This window comes from Myotis myotis, unplaced genomic scaffold (genome assembly GCF_014108235.1).
Source record: "Myotis myotis isolate mMyoMyo1 unplaced genomic scaffold, mMyoMyo1.p scaffold_m19_p_30, whole genome shotgun sequence".
In the NCBI taxonomy this organism is placed as follows: Eukaryota; Metazoa; Chordata; class Mammalia; order Chiroptera; family Vespertilionidae; genus Myotis; species Myotis myotis.
Genome location: NW_023416336.1, coordinates 3,088,816 through 3,116,359, shown reverse-complemented (window position 1 = coordinate 3,116,359; position 27,544 = coordinate 3,088,816). Strand labels below are relative to the sequence as shown.

The following is a 27,544-nucleotide window of genomic DNA, read 5'->3' as shown; positions in this document are numbered from 1 at the left end:
GCAGACCAATGCTCTATCCACTGAACCAAACGAGCTAGGGCTGAAGCACATACCAGGTCCTTTTAAAGGTACAAAATTAGTATTCACTTTAGAGTAAAAACTCTTCACAAGAAAATAAAGTGAAGCACAGAAGAGTCCCTTTGTACTTGCAGAGCTCATGGCGATATGCAAACCCCTCTGAAAATCTCTACACCTGAGAGGCCCTGGCCAAGTAGCTCCATTGGTTTGAGCATTGTCCCAATACACCAATATTGTAGGTTTGATCCCCAGTCAGGGCACATACAAGAATCAACCAATGAACGAATAAATAAGTAGAAGAAATCAATGTTTCTTTCTCTCTCTCGTTCTCTCTCTCTCTCTCTCTCTCTCTCTCTCTCTCTCTCTCTCTCTCTCTTTCTCTCTCTCTCTCTCTCCCCACCTGACTGATGAGGTGGCAGCTGGTCCTCGAGTCCCCTGAGTGACAGGTGATGGGATGAGCTCAAATCACATTGACAGCACCTGAGGTCAGGAAGCCTTGTCTCCCTTGCAGATAAATGAACAAGTTAAATCGTTCAAGGGTCTTTCCTGCTCAGAACTTTGCCCAACTGTTAACTGTCAGAGGCCACTGGGGGACACTGGGGCCCACTCGCGGACCTGCTCCACTCCAGTCCTATCAACACTACACAGATGGATGGATTTGCCTTAAGAAATTAAAGGACGGTGTAAGACCACCGATGTAAGAACAGTGGGCTCACTGGGTTATCATGATGCCCAGTATATATACTACACCTTTCAAGCTATTAGACTATAGAGACATAAAACTACTATCACAAACCCACACCCACTGGTTCAATAGTTTAAATGATGTTAAACTAATCCAAGTTCCCGGTATTCCCTTTAAAAAGGTCCCTTAATTTGAACCCACATTCACAAGGCTAAGTGCCCTCTGCCTCTAGGACAGGGAGAAACTGCTGTGCTGGAACGCCACCAACATCTACCACTTTCTGCAAAGTCCCATCCTTCCCACATCGTCATTCTTCAAAAGCACTGGACTTCACTCAAGCTATAACTGTAAACAAATACACTCTTATCTATTTGTTTATTTTTAATTTTTTTTCCTGCCCAATATTTTTCCCTTTTCTTCGCTACTATGATAACCTCACTTTTTTTTTCAAGGAGGGAAGGGCAATATGCCCAGCTAAAATATACTTTCTTTTCAGCGAGGCGTGGCCATATGTCCCTCCTAGCTATTGAGATACAGATGAAAATTTTGAGCAGAGCCTCAGGAAATTATTTTATGGGAATAGATTGCTTTGTTGTTGCTGTTTTTCACCTTCTAACCTCATAGTAATATTTAGGACTATAGTAATAGCTGTGGAATTGTGGCATTCTTCATTTATATTATCTGCCAGATAACCCTTAGAACTTGAGATATGACTGTTGCCACTGTTTAGTTTCAACATATATGCAGCATATATCCTATTTGAGGTTGTTTTGCTTCTTTGAAAGAGGGGTTTTTTTTCTTTCGGTCACAAATCACTACACAGTAGTAAGGTTTTCTGGTGTTGCACAGAATACACCACATTTTTTTTTTTCTTTTCATCTTCCCACCCGCCACCCCTGGCAACCACCAATCTGTTCTCTGTATCTATGAGCCTGTTTGTGTATTTTTAGATTCCATGTATAAGCGAAATCATATGGTATCTGCCTTTCTCTGGCTTATTTCACTTAGCATAATGCCCTCAAGGATCATCTATGTTGTTGCAAATGTCAAGGTTTCATTCTTTTTTATGGCTGAGTAATATTCTGTTGTATATATGTATCAAATCTTCTTTATCCAACAGTCTACTTATGAGCACTTAGGTTGCTTCCATATCTTGGCTATTGTAAATAATGTTGGAATAAATACAGGGATACATACATCTTTTCGAAATAGTGTTTTGGATTTCTTTAGATTAAATACCCAGAAGTGAAACTGCTGGGTTATATGGTAATTCTATTTTTAATTTTTTGAGGACCCTTCATAATGTTTTACATAGTGGCTACACTAATTTACATTACCACCAACAGTGCATGAGAGTTCCCTTTTCTCCACATCCTCACAAACATTTTTTGATAGTACCATTATCAATTATCTTTTTGATAATACCATTCTGACAGTGGGAGATGATATCTCACTATGGTTCTGATTTGCATTTCCCCAGTGATTTGTGATGTTGAGCATCTTTTACACTTTAATTTTAAGTGCTACTGAATAAGCAGCTCTATATATAAAATTAAAATCACTGCCATTCCCATTCCTCGAGGATTAAAATTCTATAACAAATCTCTCAATTATTTTACTTGTAAATACAAGCTTTTAAAAATCTTCCCTTTCAAGTGATACATGAGAAAGCCTTATTTGTTAACTGACATACATTACGAATATAAGAAATTCCAAGTTCAAATAATATTCCAAGATCGGGAGATGCAGAATTGGACCTGATAAAACAATCACCATCAAGCAAGCACGGCAAGGTCCCAGTAACCTGAAACAATAAGAAAACTAAAGTCACCAATAGAAATTCAAACTGGGGGGAGTGTTCAGCTCCATTCACCTGTAAATGCTTCATTACTTTGTAGCACAGTAAAGGTCTCTTACAGGAAACAAAAAGCAGATGGACTGGACTCATCTGAACCAATGATTTGAAATGCAAAACTTTAACTTTGTGTTAAAGGGAAATAACTTTACGTTCACTTACCCTTTCCTTAGAGAGGCTAAGTAAAACAAGTACTACACCTACGCGCCCAGAGGTGTGGTGGATGTTATTTGCACATATAAGATCTTTATACTGGCCACAGTTCCTTGTGAACAGAGCTAAAATTAAAGACTTCATACTCGAAGAAACCAAGATGGCGGCATAGGTTAACGCTGGAGATTGCTGCCTCGAACAACCACTTCAGAGATATAACTAAAGGACAGAACGGACATCATCCAGAACCACAGGAAGGCTGGCTGAGTGGAAATTCTACAACTAGGAGGAAAGAGAATACCATACCCAGACTCAGAGGAGGCACAGTGCTGAAGTGAAATACTAAGGTGTGGAGTGCGCACGCGGAGCGGGCTGGTGGCGGAGGGCGCGGTTGTTGTTTTCAATCGGGAGGGAGTTTCAGACTCTGAGCTCCAGATCCGGGCGAGTCTCTGGGGACCCAGACTCAAACGGGAGAAGCGGGACTGTCTGGCTTCGGTCGGAACTCGAAGGCAGCTTTCTCTCCGAGGTTTGCAGCAGTTGCTGGGACTCTGAGAGGCAGAGCCCCTAGGGACGGATATAACTGCTCGCTCCGGCCTGCCCTGTAGATCCCCGGGGACCCCGCCCCGCCCAAGCCCTGCGCAGAGCCATTTGCCGGATAGCCTCAGGCAAAGGCTAGATTAGCACCGCCCTAGAGATCCAGCACAGAAGCTCTCCCACTGCGGACACAGCTGACTCTCATAGCCAGTTAGCCTGGAGGTCAAATCACCCCTGGTATTACCGACAACAATCAAGGCTTAACTACAAGATTGCGCACAAAGACCACAAGGGGGTGCACCAAGAAAAGATATAAAAATGCGGAGACAAAGAAACAGGGCGCAACTATCAGAAATGGAAGATATAGAGCTCAAAACCACACTTTTAAGGTCTCTCAAGAACTGTCTAGAAGTTGCCGATAAACTTAGTAAGGCCCTCGAAAAGACTGGTGAGAGCGCCGATAAATGTAGTGAGATCCTCAAGAAATCTAATGAGACCCTCGATGTTGTGATAAAGAACCAACTAGAAATTAAGCATACACTGACTGAAATAAAGAATATTATACAGACACCCAACAGCAGACCAGAGGAGCGCAAGAATCAAGTCAAAGATATGAAACACAAAGAAGCAAAAAACACCCAACTGGAAAAGCGAAATGAAAAAAGAATCCGAAAATACGAAGATAGTGTAAGGAGCCTCTGGGACAGCTTCAAGCGTACAACATCAGAATTATAGGGGTGCCAGAAGATGAGAGAGAGCAAGATATTGAAAACCTATTTGAAGAAATAATGACAGAAAACTTCCCCCACCTGGTGAAAGAAATGGACTTACAGGTCCAGGAAGCGCAGAGAACCCCAAACAAAAGGAATCCAAAGAGGACCACACCAAGACACATCACAATTAAAATACCAAGAGCAAAAGACAAAGAGAGAATCTTAAAAGCAGCAAGAGAAAGAAACCCAGTTACCTACAAGGGAATACCCATATGACTGTCAGCTGATTTCTCAACAGAAACTTTGCAGGCCAGAAGGGAATGGCAAGAAATATTCAAAGTGATGAATACCAAGAACCTACAACTAAGATTACTTTATCCAGCAAAGCTATCATTCAGAACGGGAGGTCAGATAAAGAGCTTCACAGATAAGGAAAAGCTAAAGGAGTTCATCACCACCAAACCAGTATTATATGAAATGCTGAAAGGTATCCTTTAAGAAGAGGAAGAAGAAGAAAAAGGTAATGATACAAATTATGAACAACAAATATGCATCTATCAACAAGTGAATCTAAGAATCAAGTGAATAAATAATCTGGTGGTCATAATAGAATCAGGGACATAGAAAGGGAATGGACTGACTATTCTTGGGGGGGAAAGGGGTGTGGGAGATGTGGAAAGAGACTGGACAAAAATCATGCACCTATGGAAGAGGACAGTGGGTGGGGAGTGAGGGCGGAGGGTGGGGCGGGAACTGTGAGGAGGGGAGTTATGGGGGGGAAAAAAAGAGGAACAAATGTAATAATCTGAACAATAAAGATTTAATTAAAAAAATAAATAATTAAAGACTTCATACTCACATTGGTATGTGAGCCCTGTGAATTTCCCTTTGCTCATTCTCCTCCCTCTCCTGGGACAACCACATACCTCTTTCCTGCCAATAGAACCCCACCATCCTTCAAGGTCTAGTTCTCCCTCCTCTGTGCTTCCACAGCACAGGAGGCCCATAACTGCTACATTCTGCCATTGAGACAGTTCTAACAGTACCCACCCCATAGGGTGCTCTAAGGATTCCATGAGATAATGCGCATGGTTAGAGCTGCATAAACACAGGTGTTTAATTATGTGTGCATAGGTTTCTTCTCTAACACCATGTAAGTTCCCTCAATACCTAGGAAGAGTGCCTTGTACCTCACAGATGCTTAATTTCATTCAACATACTTATCCTTCCAAACAGTTCACCTCTATGTCTGAGAAAACATTAGAAAACTCTACTCCAAACACTTCACATACACAGACACGCCATAACAGGACTATGAAGTGTTGTGCCAAAATACCAGCAGGAGGGAGCTTAGGAGATCGCAGGGACTTTCAGGAGTTGTACTCCAGACACGTGTGCACACACAGCACACAGCGTGCAGGCACCTCTGCCAGGCACCTGGTGCCCTCTCACTGAACCTCTGTCCTGCTTTAAGGTCTTTTGATGCCATAAGAGGAAGTTAATGAAGGTTCTTAGGGTGCAGGGACACACGGGAACTAGTGTGGCAGGGAAGTAAATACTAAAGCAATGAAAACGTGAGGGAAGAAAAAAATTAAGTGAAATAAACTACATGATCCTAAATATGGTTACATATTCATGTACATATATTTAAAGAGAGAGAACGAAGAAAGGAGCCCTGACAGCTGTCAGCCGGGAGCTGGGTTGGCCCCACAGCTAGGCCATGGCTTCTCCTACTGAATGTAAGCCATTCCACAGAACACCAGCTTTAGAACAGACTTCTCTGTGACTAGGATGGAGCAAGACAGAGACAGGACCACTTTATAATCATGTCTCAACACAGACTAAAAAAAAAACATTAAAAAAATGATCAAACATGGCACTCTCCCAGCTAACGTCAGTGACTGCGTTCCCTACCAAATAGTTTTATTTAATTTTTTTTTCCTTTATTGAATAAGATATTACAAATGTGTCCTTATCCCCCCAATGTCGCCTCATCCCCCCAATCCTGCCCTCACCTTCACCCCCTGTTGTCCACATCTATCACTTATGCTTATATGTATGCATACAAGTCCTTTGGTTGATCTTTCCCCCTCACCCCTCCCCTCCCCTGCTTTCCCTCCGAGTTTTGAGCATCTGATCAATGCTTCTCTGTCTCTACATCTGTTTTTGTTCATCGGTTTACGTTGTTCATTATAATCCACAAATGAGTGAGAGCATGTGATATTTATCTTTCTCTGACTGACTTATTTCACTTAGCATAATGCTCTCCAGCTCCATCCATGCTGTTGCAAATGGTAGGAGTTCCTTCCTTTTTACAGCAGCATAGTATTCCATTGTGTAGATGTACCACACTTTTTTAATCCATTCATCTGCTGATGGGCATTTAGGCTGATTCCAAATCTTAGCTATTGTAAATTGTGCTGCTATGAACATAAGGATGCATATATCCTTTCTGATTGGTGTTTCTGGTTTCTTGGGATATATTCCTAGAAGTGAGATCACTGGGTCAAATGGAAGTTCCATTTTTAGTTTTTTGAAGAAACTCCATACTGTTCTCCACAGTGGCTGCACCAGTTTGCATTCCCACCAGCAGTGAATGAGGCTTCCTCTTTCTCCGCATCCTCGCCAGCATTTGTCATTTGTTCATTTGTTGACGATAGCCAATCTGACAGGTGTGAGATGGTACCTCATTGTCGTTTTGATTTGCATCTCTCGGATGATTAGTGACTTTGAGCATGTTCTCATATGTTTCTCAGCCTTATGTATGTCCTCTTTCAAAAAGTGTCTATTTAGGTCCGTTGCCCATTTTTTGATTGGGTTGTTTATCTTCCTTTTGTTAAGTTGTATGAGTTCCCTATAAATGTTGGAGATTAAACCTTTATCGGATATATCATTGGCAAATATGTTCTCCCATGCAGTGGGTTTTCTTGTTGTCTTGTTGATGGTTTCTTTTGCTGTGCAGAAGCTTTTTATTTTGATATAGTCCCATTTGTTTATTTTCCCTTTAGTTTCCAATGCCCTAGGAGCTGTGTCAGTGAAGAAATTCCTTCGGCATATATCTGAGATTTTGCTACCTGTGGATTCCTCTAATAATCTTATGGTTTCCTGTCTTACGTTTAAGTCCTTTATCCATTTTGAGTTTATTTTTGTGTATGGTGTAAGTTGGTGGTCTACTTTCATTTTTTTGCATGTGTCTGACCACATTTCCCAGCACCATTTATTGAAGAGACTGTCTTGACTCCATTGTATGTTCTTGCCTCCTTTGTCAAATATTAATTGAGCATAGTGGTTTGGGTCGATTTCCGGGTTCTCTATTCTGTTCCATTGGTCTATATGTCTGTTCTTGTGCAAGTACCAGGCAGTTTTGAGAACAGTGGCTTTGTAATACAGCTTGATATCTGGTATTGAGATCCCTCCTACTTTGTTCTTCTTTCTCAGGATCGCAGCACCTATTCGGGTTTTTTTTTTTATATACCAGATGAATTTTTGGAGAGTTCGTTCTAGGTCTGTGAAATATGCTGTTGGTATTTTAATGAGGAGTGCATTGAATCTATAGATTGCTTTGGGTAGTATGGACATTTTAATGATGTTGATTCTACCAATCCATGAACATGGTATGTTCTTCCATCTGTTTATGTCTTCCTCTATCTCTTTTTTCAATGTCCTGTAGTTTTCTGGGTAGAGGTCTTTTACCTCCTTGGTTAAGTTTAACCCTAAATATTTTAATTTTTTGGTGCAATGGTAAATGGAATAGTTTTTTTAATTTCTCTTTCTGTAAGTTCACTGTTAGCATATAAAAATGCCATATATTTCTTGGCGTTAATTTTGTATCCTGCTACACTGACAAATTCATTTATTATGTCTAATAATATTTTGATGGAGTCTTTAGGGTTTTCTAAGTACAGTATCATGTCATCTGCAAATAATGCCAATTTTACTTCTTCTTTTCCAATCTTGATGCCTTTTATTTCTTCTTCATATCGCTTTGGCTAGCACTTCCAGTACTATGTTGAACAGGAGTGGTGAAAGTGGGCATCCCTGTCTTATTCCTGTTCTTAAGGGAAATGGTTTTAGTTTTTGCCCATTGAGTATGATGTTGGCTGTAGGTTTTTCATATAAGGCTTTTATTATGTTGAGGTATGATCCCTCTATTCCCACTTTGCTGAGCGTTTTTATCAGAAAAGGGTGTTGGACTTTGTCAAATGCCTTTTCTGCATCAATCAATATGATTATGTGATTTTTGTCTCTCAACTTGTTTATGTGATGTTATCACGTTTATTGATTTGCGGATATTGTACCAGCCTTGCATTCCTGGAATAAATCCCACCTGGTCATGGTGTATGATCTTTCTAATGTAATGCTGAATCCAGTTTGCTAGAATTTTGTTGAGGATTTTAGCATCTATGTTCATCAGGGATATTGGCCTGTAATTCTCTTTCTTTGTGGTGTCTTTATCTGGTTTTGGGATTAGGGTAATGCTGGCTTAGCTTCATAGAAAGAGCTTGGAAGTGTGCCTCCCTCTTGAATTTTTTGGAATAGTCTGAGAAGGGTTGGCTTTAGTTCTTCTTTGAATGTTGGGTAAAACTCCCCTGTGAAGCCATCTGGTCCAGGGCTTTTGTTTGCTGGAAGCTTTTTGATTACTGTTTCAATTTCATCAGTAGTTACTGGCCTATTCAGGTTTTTTTATTCTTCCTAGTTGAGTTTTGGAAGCTTGTATTTTTCTAGGAATGTGTCCATTTCATTGAGGTTGTCCAGTTTGTTGGAATAGAGTTGTTCGTAGTATTTTTTGACAATCCTTTGTATATCAGTAGGGTCAGTTGTTACTTCACCTCTTTCATTTGTGATTTTGTTTATTCGGGTCCTCTCTCTTTTTGTTTCTTGGTGAGCCTGGCTAGAGGCTCATCAATCTTGTTAATCCTTTCAAAGAACCAGCTCTTGGTTTCATTAATCTTTTGTATTGTTTTTTTGGTCTCTATGTTGTTTATTTCTGCTCTGATCTTTATTATTTCCTTCCTTCTGGATACTGTGGGCTTTTCTTGTTGTTCTGTTTCTAACTCTTTGAGTTGTAGGGTTAGATCATTTTTTGCCAGTTTTTCTTGTTTTTTGAGGTAGGCCTGTAGAGCTATGAACTTCCCTCTTAGGACTGCTTTCATTGTGTCCCATAGATTTTGGATTATTGTGTTTTCATTGTCAATTTTTTCCAGGATGCTTTTTATTTCTTCTTTGATCTCTCTGGTAACCCAGTCATTGCTTAATAGCATGCTATTTAGCCTCCAAGTGTTTGATTTCTTTTCAATGCTTTTATTGTAGTTGATTTCTAATTTTATGCCATTTTGATCTGAGAAGATGCTTGTTACGATTTCTATTCTCTTGAATTTGAAGAGACTTTGCCTGTGTCCTAATATATAGTCTATCTTTGAAAATGTCCCATGTGCACTGGAGAAGAATGTATATTCTGTATCTTTGGGGTGAAATATTCTGAAGATGTCAATTAAGTCCATCTGATCTAGTGAGTCATTTAGGATTGCTGCTTCTTTGGTGATTTTTTGTTTAGAGGATTTATCCAGTGGTGTCAGTGGGGTATTAAAGTCTCCTACTATGACTGTATTACTATCAATCTCTCCCTTGATATCTCCCAGAAGCTGTTTTATGTATTTGGGTGCTCTTGTATTGGGTGCATGTATGTTTACCAGAGTTATATCTTCCTGTTGAATTGCTCCCTTTAGTATTATGTAGTGGCCTTCCTTATCTCTTGTTATGGCCTTTACTTTGAGGTCTATTTCGTCAGATATAAGTATCACAACCCCAGCTTTTTTCTCATTTCCATTTGCCTCAAAAATTTTTTTCCATCCCTTCACTCTCAGTCTGTGTGAATCCTTTGTTCTGAGGTGGGTCTCTTGCAGACAGCAAATATATGGATCATGTTTTCTTATCCATTCAGCAACCCTGTGTCTTTTGATTGGAGCATTTAATCCATTTACATTTAATGTTATTATTTTTTTTAACAGTCTTCCCTCAGATATCTACATGGTTTGATCCTTTACCCCCATCAATTCTTTGTTTCAATGAATATTCTCAATAAAAATTTCTCTGTCCATTCCACCATCCATGCAATATAAAATTGTAAACTGTTCCACATTCTCTACATATTTGCCTGCATTATTATTGCTCATATGAACTTCTAATATTTAATTTAGTTTTTAGTTATTATCTCTTTCTCCCTAATAGAATGTAAGTTCCAGGAAGGCATGAATTTTTCCTGTTTGGCTTCCTGGCATAAAACCAATAGAGTTGAACAGTGTCTTGTATATTGCATTTGGTTAATAAAAATTTGTTGAATTAGCCCTAGCCAGTTTTTCTCAGTGGATAGAGCATCAGTCTTTTGTTGGGGTCCAACCCCAGCAGGTCCAGGGGTTCCCAAAGGTGTGGACGGAGTCAGGGAAGAAGAAATAACACAGAGACAGCGTTCAGTTGATCAGCGTAGCGAGGTTCTCCTACATTTGATGTTATTATTGAAAAGTATTTGTTTTGGTCATTTTTATTCTTAATGTTTGTGTTTCTTCTTGTCTTTCTGTTTCTTCTTTTTACAGCAGTCCCTTTAGCATTTCTTGCATTGCTGGTTTGGTGGTAATAAACTCTCTTAGCCCTTTTTTGTCTGTGAAGTTCCTGATTTCCACCTTCAATTTTGAATGATAGCCTTGCTGGGTATAGTATTCTTGGATTAATTCCCTTGCTTTGCATCACTTTGTATATTTCATTCCATTCCCTTCTTGCCTGGTATGTTTCTGTTGAGAAGTCAGCTGATATTCTAATAGGAGATCCCTTGTAGATAACTTTCTGTCTCTCTCTGGCAGCCTTTAAGATTCTTACTTTGTCGTTGGTGTTTGCCAATTTAATTATGATGTATCTTGGTGTTGGTCTTTTGGGGTTCATCTTGTTTGGCACTCTATGTGCTTCTTGGACTTGTGTAGTTTTTTTCTTGCCGGTATCAGGGAAGTTTTCTGTCATTTTCTTCAAACAGGTTTTCTAATCCTTGTTTCTCCTCCTCTCCTTCTGGTATCCCTATTAAGGGAATGTTGTTTCATTCTGCATTGTCCCAAAGCTCCCTTAGGCTCTCCTCTTGCTTTTTTAAGTTTTTTTTTCCAGTTGCTCCTGTGTTTGTGTGTTTTTTTCCTACCTTGTCTTCTAATTCACTGATGCGGTCCTCAGCCTCTTCTAGTCTGCTGTTTAAGCCTTCCATTATGTTCTTTATTGCAGCTATGTCGTTCTTCATTTTCCCTTGGTTCCTTTTCATGTTGGTGACATTCTCATTCAGCTCCTTATAATTCTCATTGAGTTGTGTGCATTTGTCATCCAGCCGTTTGAGCATCCTTATGACCATTACTCTGAATTCTTTCTCTGATAAGTTAGTAGCCTCAATTTCATTTAACTCCCTTTCTGATGACTCCTCTTTTTCTTTCCTTTGTGGGTTGCTTTTTTGTCTTCCCATGTTTTGCTGTAATGTTTTAATTGTAATTCCGATTGCTTTGCTACAAAGTTTCTTTATGGTGTGGTGCTACTGGTGTGACCTCTCAGGTCTCCTGGGCTTGGTAGTCTAGTGGAGCTCCCTACTTGGGCTATTTGAGTTCTCTTGACGTAGGCCTGTGAGCTGGAAAGGCACAACTGAGGTGTCTAGAAGTCAGCAGCCGTGGAGGGGGTGTTCCAATTTTTGCTGTCTTATGCCCTTGATTAAAATCACGTGTGGCCCGCAGAAACTCACAGTGGCACCCAGGAACCGTCTATTGGGGTGGTGGGGCTCAGAAAGCCTGCGTTCTAGCAAAGTGTGACTGCGGTGTTCAGAGTTCTGTCGTTGTGAGGTGGGTAGACTCAGCTTTTGCTGCTGCCTCCGTGGTTGGATACACGCGATTCCAGCAGCAGCTCACAGAGGCCCCTGTGGTGTGTTTGCCAGCAGGGTGTACTGACACACTCTGAAGGGCCCTGGCCCTGAAGCCACTGGATTGCAGTGTCTGTGGGCAGGTATCCCAGAAGAGGGAATTCAGCGTTTCTACAGCCCAGCAGTGCAACCCTGTTTAAGTGCACGACCAGCAGGGCTCACAGCGGGGCCCCAGGGCTGCCTGTGTAGCGGTGGTCTTGGGAGACCTACACGCTGGAAAAGCATGCACCTGTAGTGTCCAGAGTTCTGCAGCTGTGGGGTGGGGAAACTCAGATTTTGCTGGTGCACTTGTGGTGGATAGGCTTGTGTTCCCCATAGCAGCACACAGGAGCACCCACAGTGAGTTTGCTAGCACAGGCGCACTGAAGCACTCTGAAGGGCCCTGGCACACTTTGGGCAGGTATCCAGGATGGGTGAATTCCGAATTTCTACTGCCCAGGGGAGTGTGTCCCTATTAGTCCAAGATCGGACCCAACAGAGCCTCACCACGGCTTCCCCAACGTGCCCTGTGGATAGATGGGCTGAGGGGGAGTGAGCAACTGTGGCGGTGCAGTTCGCAGGCGCAGTTCCCCGGCGCTGAGCTCTGACGCACAGTGGGGCCCTGGCGCTTCAGCCGCGCAGCTGGGTGTGTAGGGGCAGTTATTCAGGCAGAGGGAATTCAGAATTTCTACTGGGTGGCAGTGTGCCTGTGTCTGTACAAAATCACACCCAGTTTAGTCTCCCAGTGACTCCTAAGAGGAGTCTATGGAGTGGTGTGCCTCAGAGACCTGCTCGCTGGAGACACGCGAACCCGCACAGGCAATGTCAGAGGTCTGCCGCTGGGGAGGGGGAGACTGCACTTACTGCTGTCGGGGTGCGTTGCTCCTTTGGCGCAGAGTCCCAGAGTCTGCAGGTGTGGCTGCAGGATTTTTGCCGGAGTGGCTGCCGGATCACGGGCAGTGTCCAAGGCCTGTCTGGGAGGTGGTGCTGCTGAGTTGCTAGTAGAGGCCGCTCTCCCCTTTAAGATGGTGTGGGTTCCGTGTCCGGGTCCCGCAGTCCGGGGAGTGTCATAGTGGTGATAGTCTCTCCGTGTCCCAGAGAGCCTGGTCTGTCAGCCGCTGCTGCTCCTGCCGGATTTAACTGTCCCTCACTCACTCACACACCACACACCACACACATCCACACACTCTCCATTCATCCCCTCACTCACTCACTTCCTATCCCTCACCTCCATCCTGCCAGCCACCATCTTACGCTGGAATCGAATCCCAAATAGAGTTTTAACCTCTTTGTTTCTCCTGCTTCCCAGATTAAATTTATGAAGATACCAAATTATTGCTCCAGTTTCTGAGAGCACCCAATTCAAAATTTCTCTAGATGCTCAAAATCCTAACACAAGGTCTAATCCCATAATAAGCCCTTCCTAACATCCCTTTACTGGTTCTCCATGTTGGATGGTCTCTCCTCTTGCAAGTAGCACCAATAAATACAACTTAAAAAAAAAAGAGAACATAGACATCTTTGTCTTCACTGCCCCCTATGCAGTACTGACTCAGTGGTGTGAAATCACTGAGCTAAATGCCAGTCCTTTTTGTTCCAGTCTTGACAGTCCTCAATTTTATCTGAAGAAAGTACAGCCCTCATTAACACATTTCATTTTTGAAAAACATTTCCTAAACGTTACCTTTATGTTTTCATTTTACATCAGAGGGCATTTTTTTTAAAACCTCACCTGAGGATATTTTTTCCCATTGCTTTTCAGAGAAAGTGTAAGGGGAGAGAGAGAGAGGGAGGGAGAGGGAGAGGGAGGAAAAGAGGGAGGGAGGGAAAGCAAGAAAGAGAGAGAGATGTAAGAGAGATGTATCGACTGACTGCCTCCTACATGCACCCTGACCAGGGATGGGAGCACACCCGCAACCCACGACCCTCTGATGTACAGGCCAATGCTCTAACCACTGAGAAACACTAGCCAGGGTCATCTCTTCACTTTCATCTTGTGTGAATCTTTTGTTCTGAAGTGTGTCTCTTGTAGACAGCATGTATATGGGCCATGTTTTCTTATCCATTCAGCTAACCTATGTTTTTTTCTTATTAGAGCATTTAAGCCATTTACATTTATAGTTATATTGATAGGTACTTATTTAAAGCCATTTTTATTCTTTATGCCAGTGCTCCTCTCTCTATTTCTTCTTTTTCTTGCAGCAGCCCCTTTAACGTTTCTTGCAATGCTGGTTTGGGGTTAATATACTCCTTTAGACTTTTTTGTCTGGGAATCCGCTTCACCTTCAATTTTGAATGATGGCCTTGCTGGAGAGAGTAATCTTGGTTTCAGAGCCTTGCTTTACATTACTTTGAATACTTCATGCCATTCCCTTCTGGCCAGTAGTGTTTCTGTTGAGAAATCATTTGACAGCCTTATGGAAACTCCCTTGTAAGTAACTTACTGTCACTCTTGCTGCCCTTAAGATTATCTGTTTTTAACATTTGCCATTTTAATTATGATGTGGATCTTTGTGTTCCTCTTTACTGGGACTCTGTACTTCCTGAACTTGAGTGACTCTTTCCTTTACCAGGTTAGGAAAGTTTTCTGTCATTATTTCTTCAAACAGGTTCTAGCCCTTGCTCACTTTCTTCTCCCTCTCATACCAGTATAATATGGATGTTGTTCTGTTTCATGTTGTCCCAAAAATCCCATAAACCATCCCCATGTTTCTTAACTATTTTTCTTTTTACTTCTCTGATTGTTATTTTTCTACCTTGTTTTCTAATTTGCTGATTCAATCCTCTGCTTCCTCTAACCACTCTTAATGTGTATTCTTTATTTCAGCTACTAGAGGCCCGGTGCATGGATTCATGCACCAGTGGGGTCCCTCGGCCTGGCCTGCACCCTCTTGCAATCCGGGGTCCCTCGGGGGATGTTGGATAGCCAGTTTTGGCCTGATCGCTGCAGACCTGATCCAGACAGGAGGGAACCTGATCCCCGCAGGCCCGATCCAGACAGGAGAGAGCCCAATCCTGTGCGTTAAGCATCTGTCCCCTGGTGGTCAGTGTGCATCATAGCGACTGGTCATTCGGTCATTCAGTCGCTTTGGCTTTTATATATGTAGATGTTAGTCTTCATTTCCGATTTGTTGTTTTTCATTATTTCTATATCTTTTTCATGCTGTTGAGCATTCTAAAAACTATTACTTGATACTCTGTTTCCAATAAATTGCTTTTCCTCCATTTCATTTAGCTCTTTTTCTGAAGATTCCTCCTGTTCTTTCATTTGGGCCTATTTCTTTGTTTTCCCATTTGTGCTGTTTCTTTGTGTTTATTTCTGTGTATTGGATAAGGCTGCTATCCTCCCAGTCTTGGGGCAGTGGCCTTCTTGTGGGACCCAGTAGTGCAATCTCCTTGATCTTCTGAGCTGGGTGCTCTAGGAATGTCCCTTGTGCGGGTTATGTGGGCCCTACTGTTGTATTTGGGTCTTCATTGCTGTTGTCCCATTCATGGGAGGGTTCAGCACTCAGGCTTGCTGACTGGGAGGCTCAACCCCAACCATGTCATGCCACCCGGGACTGACACATCATGGGGGCAGATTCAACAGCATTGGAGCAAAATCCAACAAGCTCCACAAGTAACAGATCCAAAGATTTTTTTTCCTTTTGTTCTTAACTTTTTTCTTTCATATCTTTTATTTATTTATTTCCTTTCATTCTGTTCTTTTTTTCTATTTCTTTCCTTTTTTTAGTTTTTATTTTTATTTTTTCTTTTCTCTTTTCTTTTCCTGTTTTTCTTTTCCTATTCTAGATTTATTTTATTCATTATTATTACTGCTTAGAACTTAGTATTTCATTAATTTTTTTTTTTATTCTTATTCTATTTCTTTTCCATCTTTCAGATTCTCTTTTTTCAGTTCTTTTTTTGTTTGTTTGTTTCTTCTAATTCTTTTGGTCTTGTGTCTTTTAGTATGGTTTTTTTTAGTCTTTTGTTGTTGAGTTTCATGTTGTTTCAGGTTTGGTCTTATTTTGTTCTGTCAAAACCATTGTGACGCCCTGGCCAGTTTGGCTCGGTGGATGGAGCGTCGGCCTGCAGACTCAAGGGTCCCGGGTTCGATTCCAGTCGGGGGCATGTGCCTCGGTTGCAGGCACATGCCCCCTGGGGAGTGTGCAGGAGGCAGCTGATTGATGTTTCTCTCTCATCGATGTTTCTGGCTCTCTGTCCTTCTCCCTTCCTCTCTGTAGAAAATCAATAAAATATATTTTTTAAAAAAAACCATTGTGAGTCACTGTTCCTGCCTGGCCCTAGGCAACCTGACTGAACCATGCCAGGGCAGAGCCACAAGTAGTCCACGGGGTAGGGCCTCCATAGGACAGAGGCTGGGTCTGCCTCAGGTCTTGTACCTTGAATATGTCTATTGTGAGCTGCTCTCACTTCCCCCACAGAACTGGGCTCTGTAGGGGTATCTAGGTTCTGGTCAGGATGGTTTAAACAGATTTGTGTTGGGGGTGGTACCTATACCTTGTAAGAGGCGGTGGCAGGCACTTCCTCTCCTTCAAATGCTTCAGCTCTGCCTGGTTCACTGGCATCCCCTTTCTGCCACCCCAAGCAAAAGGCATTTTAAAAAAAATAAAAATCATCCACACTACACACGCCAATCTTTCAGCAGGGCCTCCGCCCAGGCTCAGACCTGGCCCAATATCCAAGTCCCTTATGCTGCCAGACGCAGTCACATGGACACAGATATCCAGCCCAGAGCCATTCCCTCTGGTCTCAGGCTATAGCAGGATGGGGCAGAACCAGCCGTTGCCCTAGTGGGAGAAGGGGCGCCTGTCCTACACTCGAGGTAGACAGGACTGATCCTCTTCCATGGGATCACAGAAAAGGAAAAAATAAAATAAATAAAAACTAAAAAGAAAGGAAAGAAAAAAACAGAATGAAAGGGAAGAAAGAAACAAACGTTATGAAAGAAAAAAAATAAGAAAGAAAAGAAACTTTGGATCTGCTACTTGTGGAGCTCATTGGATTTTGTTCCAATGCTGTCCAGCTCCCCACCTGAACTCCACACAAAGTTCTTCCGCAGAATGCAGGGTCCCTCAGATTCACTTCTGGGTGTACTGGTCAGACCCTTCTGCCAGTCCCAAATTCCAATGCACGGCTCCTCCCATAGACACAGACAGAGGTGAACTTCCCAGGCTGGTGTTATGACAAAGCAATCACTCTTTGCATGTGGTGGTGTGGTCTGAGACTCTCAAGTGGACTGATACACCACTGCCCAATGATACCAGAGGACGGGGGCTGGACTGCCACACCTTCCCTCTGGCTTCCCAGCCACGCAGCTCACCCTCTCCTCATCTCTTCCTGTCCCCTCTCCACACTCCCCACTCACAATAATTCAGATCAGCTACATTTCAACTGGCTTTTCAAGTTGAATGCTCTTCAATTTAGCCACAAGCCCAATCTGGTGCTGGAAGCAAGTGGACAGAGCTTCCTGCTAGTCTGCAGCCATCTTGGAATCTTCCTCCAGCGAGCATTTTTCAGAATTGAACCCTAAAATCCACTGAATGAGATGATTCAAGGAATTATAACTTTGCTGAGTCAGAAACATGAGTAATTTTTGTCGAAGTCCTCAAAGAACATTAAATAATCTAAAGATTTAAATATTATCCCATATAGTCTGTGCTAAACATTATAGTATATCATTTCAGAAATACACTTTGACAGCCTCACCTTAGAAATTAATTGCATGACACTTAACAGGTAAAAGAAATTCATCTTTCATTCCATTCACTCAGCAGATGACTCACCTGGGGAGAAAAGGTCCATGTTTTGGGCTTTTTAGGCTGCCATGTGGCTCTGACTGTATGAATGTTGCTCAGAACCTGAAATGAGATTTTCCCATTAGAAATAATGTAGAAAGCTCTCTGAAACACCACTACTTCCACACCCTAAACAGTTAACAGTGTCTAAATTGCGTGGAGCAGAGGGAGAAGGGACCTTTCACTTTTTACGTTGTGCAATTCTGTCATTTCTGATTTTTTAACATCAAGTACATATATAATTTTTTAAATGATTAACAAAAAACAAATGTTAAAGTACTTTATAAAACAGAGAAGGACTAATAAAATGAATTCAGACTCATATCTTTCCATTGGTGATAAATTATATTAAGTGAAATACTTAATATCTGAGATAGAAAAGTAAGTTTCAGGTACAAAATGACCTTTTAAGAAACGTGACCCATAAGAGCATTTCATGTGTAGTCACCCTGCCCCTGAGACAGACAAGGCTAACAGCTCAGATATATGGTTCCATCTTCTTCAAGATCTCAAGGCCCATAAATTATATTCTTCTGCAACTTAATCTCATAAAATGCTACTGAAGAAGTCAGTCACACAATATACATAAAACAACGAAACATAAAAGGAGCCAAAACTATAAAGAAAAGTTCAAATTCTGTAAAGTTACAGTCAAAATTGACATCTTCCAAAGAACAGGTAACAATTTTTATCTTCAATAAAAAATATTTTAGTATAGCACTTCTAAAACTAATCTTTAAAAGTAATTATAAATTATCCCAAACATGTCATCGGAGGTCAAATTCAATTCACTGCCCTCTAAGTCCCCACTGTAGGCAGTTAGCAGTACAGACGTGCAGGAGGCAGCCAATCAATGATTTTCTCTCATCATTGATGTTTCTATCTCTCTCTCCCTTTTCCTCTCCCTCTCTAAAATCAATAAAAATATTTTTTTTTTAAATTCCTGGGAGAACGGACATCACCCAGAACCACAGGAACACTGGCTGAGTGGAAGTCCTACAACTAGGAGGAAAGAGAAACGCATACGGACACTCAGAGGAGGCGCAGTGCTGAAGACAAAATCTGAGGTGCGGAGTGCGCGGAGCGGGCTGGCGGCGGAGGGCGCGGTTGGCGTTTTCAATCGGGAGGGAGTCGCAGACTCTGAGCTCCAGATCCGGGCGAGTCTTTAGGGACCCAGACTCAAACGGGAGAAGCGGGACTGTCTGGCTTCGGTCAGAGCGAGTGCAGCTTTCTCTCCGAGGTTTGCAGCGGGTGCTGGGACTCAGAGAGGCAGAGCCCCTGGGGACAGGACTGAGAGCTGCCACAACTGCTCTCTCCGGCCCACCCTATTGATCCTGTGCGACCCGCCCCGCCCAAGCCCTGCACAGAGGCATTTGCCGGATAGCCTCAGGCAAAGGCTAGATTAGCACCTCCCTAGAGAACAGAAGTTCTCTCACTGCAGACACAGCTGATTCTCATAGCCACTTGGACTGGAGGTCAAACCCTCCCTGGTATTAGCTACAACAATCAAGGTTTAACTATAAGACTGCGCACAAAGACCACTAGGGGGTGCACCAAGGAAGCATAACAAAATGCGGAGACAAAGAAACAGGACAAAATTGTCAATGGAAGATATAGAGTTCAGAACCACACCTTTAAGGTCTCTCAAGAACTGTTTAGAAGCCGCCGATAAACTTAATGAGATCTACAAGAAAACTAATGAGACCCTCGATGTTATGTTGGGGAACCAACTAGAAATTAAGCATACACGGACTGAAATAACGAATATTATACAGACTCCCGACAGCAGACCAGAGGAGCGCAAGAATCAAGTCAATGATTTGAAATGCGAGGAAGCAAAAAACACCCAACCGGAAAAGCAAAATGAAAAAAGAATCCAAAAATGCAAGGATAGTGTAAGGAGCCTGTGGGACAGCTTCAAGCGTACCAACATCAGAATTATAGGGGTGCCAGAAGATGAGAGAGAGCAAGATATTGAAAACCTATTTGAAGAAATAATGACAGAAAACTTCCTCTACCTGGTGAAAGAAATGGACTTACAGGTCCAAGAAGCACGGAAATCCCCAAACAAAAGGAATCCAAAGAGGACCACACCAAGACACATCATCATTAAAATGCCAAGAGCAAAAGATAAAGAGAGAATCTTAAAAACAGCAAGAGAAAGAAACTCAGTTACCTACAAGGGAATACCCATACGACTGTCAGCAGATTTCTCAACAGAAACTTTGCAGGCCAGAAGGGAGTGGCAAGAAATATTCAAAGTGATGAATACCAAGAACCTACAACCAAGATTACTTTATCCAGCAAAGCTATCATTCAGAATTGAAGGTCAGATAAAGAGCTTCACAGATAAGGAAAAGCTAAAGGAGTTCATCACCACCAAACCAGGATTATATGAAATGCTGAAAGGTATCCTTTAAGAAGAGGAAGAGGAAGAAAAAGGTAAAGATACAAATTATGAACAACAAATATGCATCTATCAACAAGTGAATCTAAGAATCAAGTGAATAAATAATCTGATGAACAGAATGAACTGGTGATTATAATAGAATCAGGGACATAGAAAGGGAATGGACTGACTATTCTTGGGGGGGAAAAGGGGTGTGGGAGATGCGGGAAGAGACTGGACAAAAATCGTGCACCTATGGATGAGGACAGTGGGTGGGGAGTGAGGGCGGAGGGTGGGGCGGGAACTGGGAGGAGGGGAGTTATGGGGGGGAAAAAGAGGAACAAATAATAATCTGAACAATAAAGATTTAATTAAAAAAATAAAAAAAGAAAGAAAAATAAAGAAAAATTAAAAAAAAAAATTCCTGGAAACAAATGAAAATAAACACATGACAACCCAAAATCTATGGGACACAGCAAAAACAATCTTGAGAGGAAAGTTTATAGCACCTCAGGCCTATCTCAAAAAAACAAGAAAAATTAATAATAAACTATTTAACCCTACAACTTAAAGAATTACAAAGAGAACAACGAGAAAAGCCCAGAGTAAGCAGAAGGAAGGAAATAATAAAGATCAGAGCAGAAATAAATGGCATAGAGACTAAAAAAGAAAATACAAAATACCAATGAAACCAAGAGGTGGTTCTTTGAAAAGATAAACAAAATTGATGAACCTTTAGCCAGATACATCAAGAAATAAAGAGAGAGAGAAAAGAAGAAAGAAAGAAAGAAAGAAAGAAAGAAAGAAAGAAAGAAAGAAAGAAAGAAAGAAAGAAAGAAAACCCAAAGAAATAAAATCAGAACCAAATGAGGTGAAGGAACAACTTACACCACAGAAAGACAAAGGATTGTAAAAAAAAAAAAAAACAAAAAAACCTATGAACACCTATATGCCAACAAGCTGGACAATGTGGATGAAATGGACACATTACTAGAAATATACAATCTTCCAAAACTGAATCAGGAAGAATCAGAAAACCTAAATGGGCCAATAACAACTGATAAAACTGAAGTAGTAATCAAAACACTCTCAGCAAACAAAAGCCCTGGTCTGGATGGCTTCACAAGGGAGTTTAACCAAACATTCAAAGAATAACTAATACCTAGCCTCCTCAAACTACCCCAAAAAATCCAAGAGGAAGGAACACTTCCAAAATCTTTTTAAGAGGCTAGCATTATCCTATTCCAAACCAGATAAAGACACTACAAAGAAATACGGGCCAATATCCCTGATGGACATGAATGCTAAAATCCTCAAAAAAGTATTAGCAAATCAGACCTAGCTGGTTTGGCTCAGTCAGCCTTCGGACTGAAGGGCCCCGGGTTGATTCTGGTCAAGGGCAGATGCCTAGGTTGCAGGCTCAATCCCGAGTAGGCAGCAGTGCAGAAGGCAGCCAATCAACGATTCTCTCTCATTATTTTTTTTTTAAATTAAATCTTTATTGTTCAGATTATTACATTTGTTCCTCTTTTTCCCCCCCATAACTCCCCTCCTCCCAGTTCCTGCCCCACCCTCTGCCCTCACTCCCCACCCACTGTCCTCATCCATAGGTGCACGATTTTTGTCCAGTCTCTTCCCGCATCTCCCACACCCCTTTTCCCCCCAAGAATAGTCAGTCCATTCCCTTTCTATGTCCCTGATTCTATTATAATCACCAGTTCATTCTGTTCATCAGATTATTTATTCACTTGATTCTTAGATTCACTTGTTGATAGATGCATATTTGTTGTTCATAATTTGTATCTTTACCTTTTTCTTCCTCTTCCTCTTCTTAAAGGATACCTTTCAGCATTTCATATAATACTGGTTTGGTGGTGATGAACTCCTTTAGCTTTTCCTTATCTGTGAAGCTCTTTATCTGACCTTCAATTCTGAATGATAGCTTTGCTGGATAAAGTAATCTTGGTTGTAGGTTCTTGGTATTCATCACTTTGAATATTTCTTGCCACTCCCTTCTGGCCTGCAAAGTTTCTGTTGAGAAATCAGCTGACAGTCGTATGGGTATTCCCTTGTAGGTAACTGAGTTTCTTTCTCTTGCTGCTTTTAAGATTCTCTCTTTATCTTTTGCTCTTGGCATTTTAATTATGATGTGTCTTGGTGTGGTCCTCTTTGGATTCCTTTTGTTTGGGGTTCTCCGCGCTTCTTGGACCTGTAAGTCCATTTCTTTCACCAGGTAGGGGAAGTTTTCTGTCATTATTTCTTCAAATAGGTTTTCAATATCTTGCTCTCTCTCATCTTCTGGCACCCCTATAATTCGGATGTTGGTGCGCTTGAGGCTGTCCCAGAGGCTCCTTACACTATCCTTGCATTTTTGGATTCTTTTTTCATTTTGCTTTTCCGGTTGGGTGTTTTTTGCTTCCTCGCATTTCAAATCATTGACTTGATTCTTGCGCTCCTCTGGTCTGCTGTCGGGAGTCTGTATAATATTCGTTATTTCAGTCTGTGTATGCTTAATTTCTAGTTGGTTCCCCAATATAACATCGAGGGTCTCATTAGTTTTCTTGTAGATCTCATTAAGTTTATCGGCGGCTTCTAAACAGTTCTTGAGAGACCTTAAAAGTGTGGTTCTGAACTCTATATCTTCCATTGACAATTTTGTCCTGTTTCTTTGTCTCCACATTTTGTTATGCTTTCTTGGTGCACCCCCTAGTGGTCTTTGTGCGCAGTCTTGTAGTTAAACCTTGATTGTTGTAGCTAATACCAGGGAGGGTTTGACCTCCAGGCCAGGTGGCTATGAGAATCAGCTGTGTCAGCAGTGAGAGAACTTCTGTCCTCTAGGGAGGTGCTAATCTAGCCTTTGCCTGAGGCTATCCGGCAAATGCCTGTGTGCAGGGTTTGGGCGGGGCGGGTCGCACAGGATCAACAGGGTGGGCTGGAGAGAGCAGTTATGGCGGCTCTCAGTCCTGTCCCCAGGGGCTCTGCCTCTCTGAGTCCCAGCACCCGCTGCAAAGCTCGGAGAGAAAGCAGCACTCGCTCTGACCAAAGAAAGACAGTCCCGCTTCTCCCGTTTGAGTCTGGGTCGCTAAAGACTCGCCCGGATCTGGAGCTCAGAGTCTGCAACTCCCTCCCGATTGAAAACGCCCACCGCGCCCTCCGCCGCCAGCCCACTCCGTGCACTCCGCACCTCAGAATTTGACTTCAGCACTGCGCCTCCTCTGAGTGTCCGTATGCGTTTCTCTTTCCTCCTAGTTGTAGGACTTCCACTCAGCCAGCGTTCCTGTGGTTCTGGGTGATGTCCCTTCCGTCTTTTAGTTTCACTTTTGAAGTAGTTGTTCAAAGCAGCAAACTCCGGCGTTAACCTATGCCGCCATCTTGGTTCTCCCGTTTTTTTTTTGTTTTTTTTTAAATACATATATTTTAAACATATTTTTATTTTTTTACAGAGAGGAAGGGAGAAGGCTAGCGAGTTAGAAACATCGATGAGAGAGAAACATCGATCAGCTGCCTCCTGCACACCTCCTACTGGGATGTGCCTGCAACCAAGGTACATGCCCTTGACCAGAATCGAACCTGGGACCTTTCAGTCCACGGGCCGACGCTCTATCCACTGAGCCAAACCGGTTTCGGCCTCTCTCATTATTGATGTTTCTATCCCTCTCTCCCTCTCATTCCTCTCTGAAAATCAATAAATATATATTATTTTTAAAATTATTAGCAAGTCAGATCCAGCAATACATTAAAAAGATCATACTCGAGAGAAAACCAAGATGGTGGCATAGGTAAACACCAGAAATTGCTGCCTCCCACAACAACTTCAAAATACAACTAAAAGACCAAACGGACATCATCCAGAACCACAGGAAGGCTGGCTGAGTGGAAATTCTACAACTAGAAGAAAAGAGAAAAGCATACCAAGACTCAGAGGAGATGCGGTGCAGAAGTAAAGTACAGAGGTACGGAGGGGCACACGGAGAGGGCTGGTGGCTGAGGACACGGTTGTCTTTTTCAATCGGTAGGGAGTCTCAAGCTCTGAGCTCCAGTTCCGGGCGAGTCTCTGGGGACCCAGACTCATACGGGGGAAACTGGACTGTCTGGCATCGGTCGGAACTCGAGGGCAGCTTTCTCTCGGAGGTGCTTGCAGCGATTGCCGGGACACTGAGAAGCGGGGCTTCTGAGGGCAGCCATAGCTGCTTGCTCCGCCCTGTTGATCCCCAGGGACCCCCGCCCCACCCAAGCTGTGCGCCGGCTTTTGCATATGAAAGGCCTGGCCCTTTGCAATCTGAAAATTACCTAATAAACTGCAGCTGGCCTAAGGCCCCACAGCAACTTGCATTGCTTTACAGCTGAGCTCCTGCTGGGTAGCCTCAGGAAGAGGCTAGATTAGCACCTCCTTAGAGATCCAGGAGCCAGTGTGCCCGGTGGTGAGAGTGGGACCATCCAGATTGCAGCTCCTCGGATCCATAAAGGACACACTCAGGGAGCAGACTCAGTGAGCACCAAAGCCCCAATGAAGCAAGTCTTGCCCCAGAAGGGTGTATCCAGCACAGAAGTTCTCCCACTGCAGACACAGCTGATTCTCACAGACAATTGGCCTGGAGGTCAATCCCTCCCAGTGATACCTACAACAATCAAGGCTTAACTACAACAAGACTGTGCACAAAGCCCACAAGGGGGTGCACCAAGAGTGTCCACCTCAGGTAATTGGGGAGGCTGAGCCACTGGACCCTATAGGACACCTAGTACACAAAGCCACTCTCTCAACACAGGGAAGCATAAAAAATGCGGAGACAAAGAAACAGGTCCCAAATGACAGAAATGGAGGAAAGCAAACTACTGGATATAGAGTTCAAAACCACACTTTTAAGGTTTTTCAAGAACTTTCTAGAAACCGCCAATAAATTTAGTAAGACCCTCAAAAAGTCTGGTGAGACCACCGATAAATGTAGTGAGACCCTCAAAAAATCTAGTGAGACCCTCGAGGATATGAAAAAGGACCAACTAGAAATTAAGCATACAATTACTGAAATAAAGGATATTATGCAGAGTTCCAACAGCAGACTAGAGGATCGCAAGAATCAAGTCAAAGATTTGAAATACAAAGAAGCAAAAAACACCCAACTGAAAAAGCAAAATGAAAAAAGAATCCAAAAATACGAAGATAGTGTAAGGAGCCTCTGGGACAGCTTCAAGCACACCAACATCCGACTTAAAGGGGTGCCAGAAGAAGAGAGAGAGCAAGATATCAAAAACCTATTTGAAGAAATAATGACAGAAAACTTCCTCTACCTGGTGAAAGAAATAGACTTACAAGTCCAGGAAGCATGGAGAACCCCAAACAAAAGGAATCCAAAGAGGACCACACCAGGACACATCACAATTAAAATGCCAAGAGCAAAAGACAAAGAGAGAATCTTAAAAGTAGCAAGAGAAAGACAGTCAGTTACCTACAAGGGAGTACCCATATGACTGTCAGCTGATTTCCCAACAGAAACTTTGCAGGCCAGAAGGGAGTGGCAAGAAATATTCAAAGTGATGAATACCAAGAACCTACAACCAAGATTACTTTATCCAGCAAAGCTATCATTCAGAATTGAAGGTCAGATAAAGAGCTTCACAGATAAGGAAAAGCTAAAGGAGTTCATCACCACCAAACCAGTATTATATGAAATGCTGAAAGGTATCCTTTAAGAAGAGGAAGAAGAAGAAAAAGGTAAAGATACAAACTGTGAACAACAAATACACATCTATCAACAAGTGAATCTAAAAATCAAGTGAATAAATAATCTGATGAACAGAATAAACTGGTGATTATAATAGAATCAGGGGCATAAAAAGGGTGTGGACTGACTATTCTTGGGGGAACGGGGTGTGGGAGATGCAGGAAGAGACTGGACAAAAATTGTGCACCTATGGATGAGGACAGTGCAGGGGGGAGGTGAGGCGGAGGGTGGGGGGAGAACTGGGTGGAGTGGAACTATTGTGGGAAAAAAGAGGAACAACTGTAATAATCTGAACAATAAAGATTTAATTTTAAAAAATTTTAAAAATTTTTTCAAAAAAGAATAAACTCAAAATGTATAAAAGACACAAATGTAAGTTATGAAACATAAAAATCCTAGAAGAAACCATAGGCAGCAAAGTTTCAGACATCTCTCGAAGCAATTATGTTTACGGATACATCTTCTAGGACAAAGAAAACTAAGGAGAAAATAAACAAATGGGACTACATCAAAATAAAAAGCTTCTGCCCAGCAAAAGAAACCACTAACAAAATGAAAAGGGAGTCCACTGAGACACTGCTTGAGAATATATTTGGCAATGACACATCTGATGAAGGTTAATATCCAAAACATATAAGGAACTCATACAACTTAACAGAAGGAAAACAAAAAATCCAATTAAAAAATGGACAAAGGACCTAAATAGACACTTCTCCAAAGTAGACATACAGATGGGCAAGAGACATGAAAAAATGTTCAAAGTCACTGATCATCAGAGATGCAAATTAAAACAACAATGAGGTATCACCTCACACCTGTCAAAATGGCTATCATCAACAAATCAACAAATGACAATTGCTGGCAAGAATGTAGAGAAAAGGGAACCCTCATGCACTGCTGGTAGGAATGCAGACTGGTGCAGTCATTATGGAAAACAGTATGGAGTTTCCTCCAAAAATTAAATATGGAACTGCCATTTGACCCAGTGATCCCACTTCTAGGGATATATGCTAAGAATCTTGAAACACCAGTCAGAAAGAATACATGCACTCCTATGTTCATAACAGTGTTATTTACAATAGCTATGATCTAGAACAGGGGTGGGCAAACTTTTTGACTCGAGGGCCACAATGGGTTCTTAAACTGGACCGGAGGGCCGGAACAAAAGCATGGATGGAGTGTTTGTGTGAACCAATATAAACTCAAAGTAAACATCATTACATAAAAGGGTACGGTCTTTTTTTTTTTAGTTTTATTCATTTCAAACGGGCCGGGTCCAGCCCGCGGGCCGTAGTTTGCCCACGGCTGATCTAGAAACAGCCCAAGTGGCCATCAGTAAATGAGTGGATAAAAAAGTTGTGGTACATTTATACCATGGAATACCATACAGCAGTAAAAAGAAGGATCTGCCGAAACCGGTTTGGCTCAGTGGATAGAGCATCGGCCTGCGGACTGAAAGGTCCCAGGTTCGATTCCGGTCAAGGGCATGTACCTGGGTTGCGGGCACGTCCCCAGTAGGGGATGTGCAGGAGGCAGCTGATCGATGTTTCTCATCGATGTTTCTAACTCTCTATCTCTCTCCCTTCCTCTCTGTGGAAAATCAATAAAATATATATTTAAAAAAAAAGAAGGATCTATTACCGTTTGAGACATCATGGAGGGACCTGGAGATGATTATGTTAAACAAAATAAGCCAGTCAGAGAAAGACAAATATCACGTGATCTCACTTAAGTGTGGAATCTAATGAACACAATAAACTCATT

The 27,544-nt window shown here is 42.1% G+C and overlaps 1 protein-coding gene across 2 annotated transcripts in view; it reads right to left on the bottom strand.

Moving 5' to 3' along the window:
- NPHP1 (nephrocystin 1) overlaps window positions 1–27,544 on the bottom strand; it is a 101,094-nt gene that overhangs the window by 32,757 nt on the left and 40,793 nt on the right. For both annotated transcript variants that reach the window (XM_036302254.1, XM_036302255.1), the window contains 2 exons: window positions 17,660–17,734; window positions 2,397–2,507 (listed from right to left, as the gene is read on the bottom strand). In XM_036302254.1, the coding sequence (XP_036158147.1) occupies window positions 2,397–2,507; window positions 17,660–17,734 (186 nt within the window). The remainder of the gene's footprint in view (window positions 1–2,396; window positions 2,508–17,659; window positions 17,735–27,544) is intronic.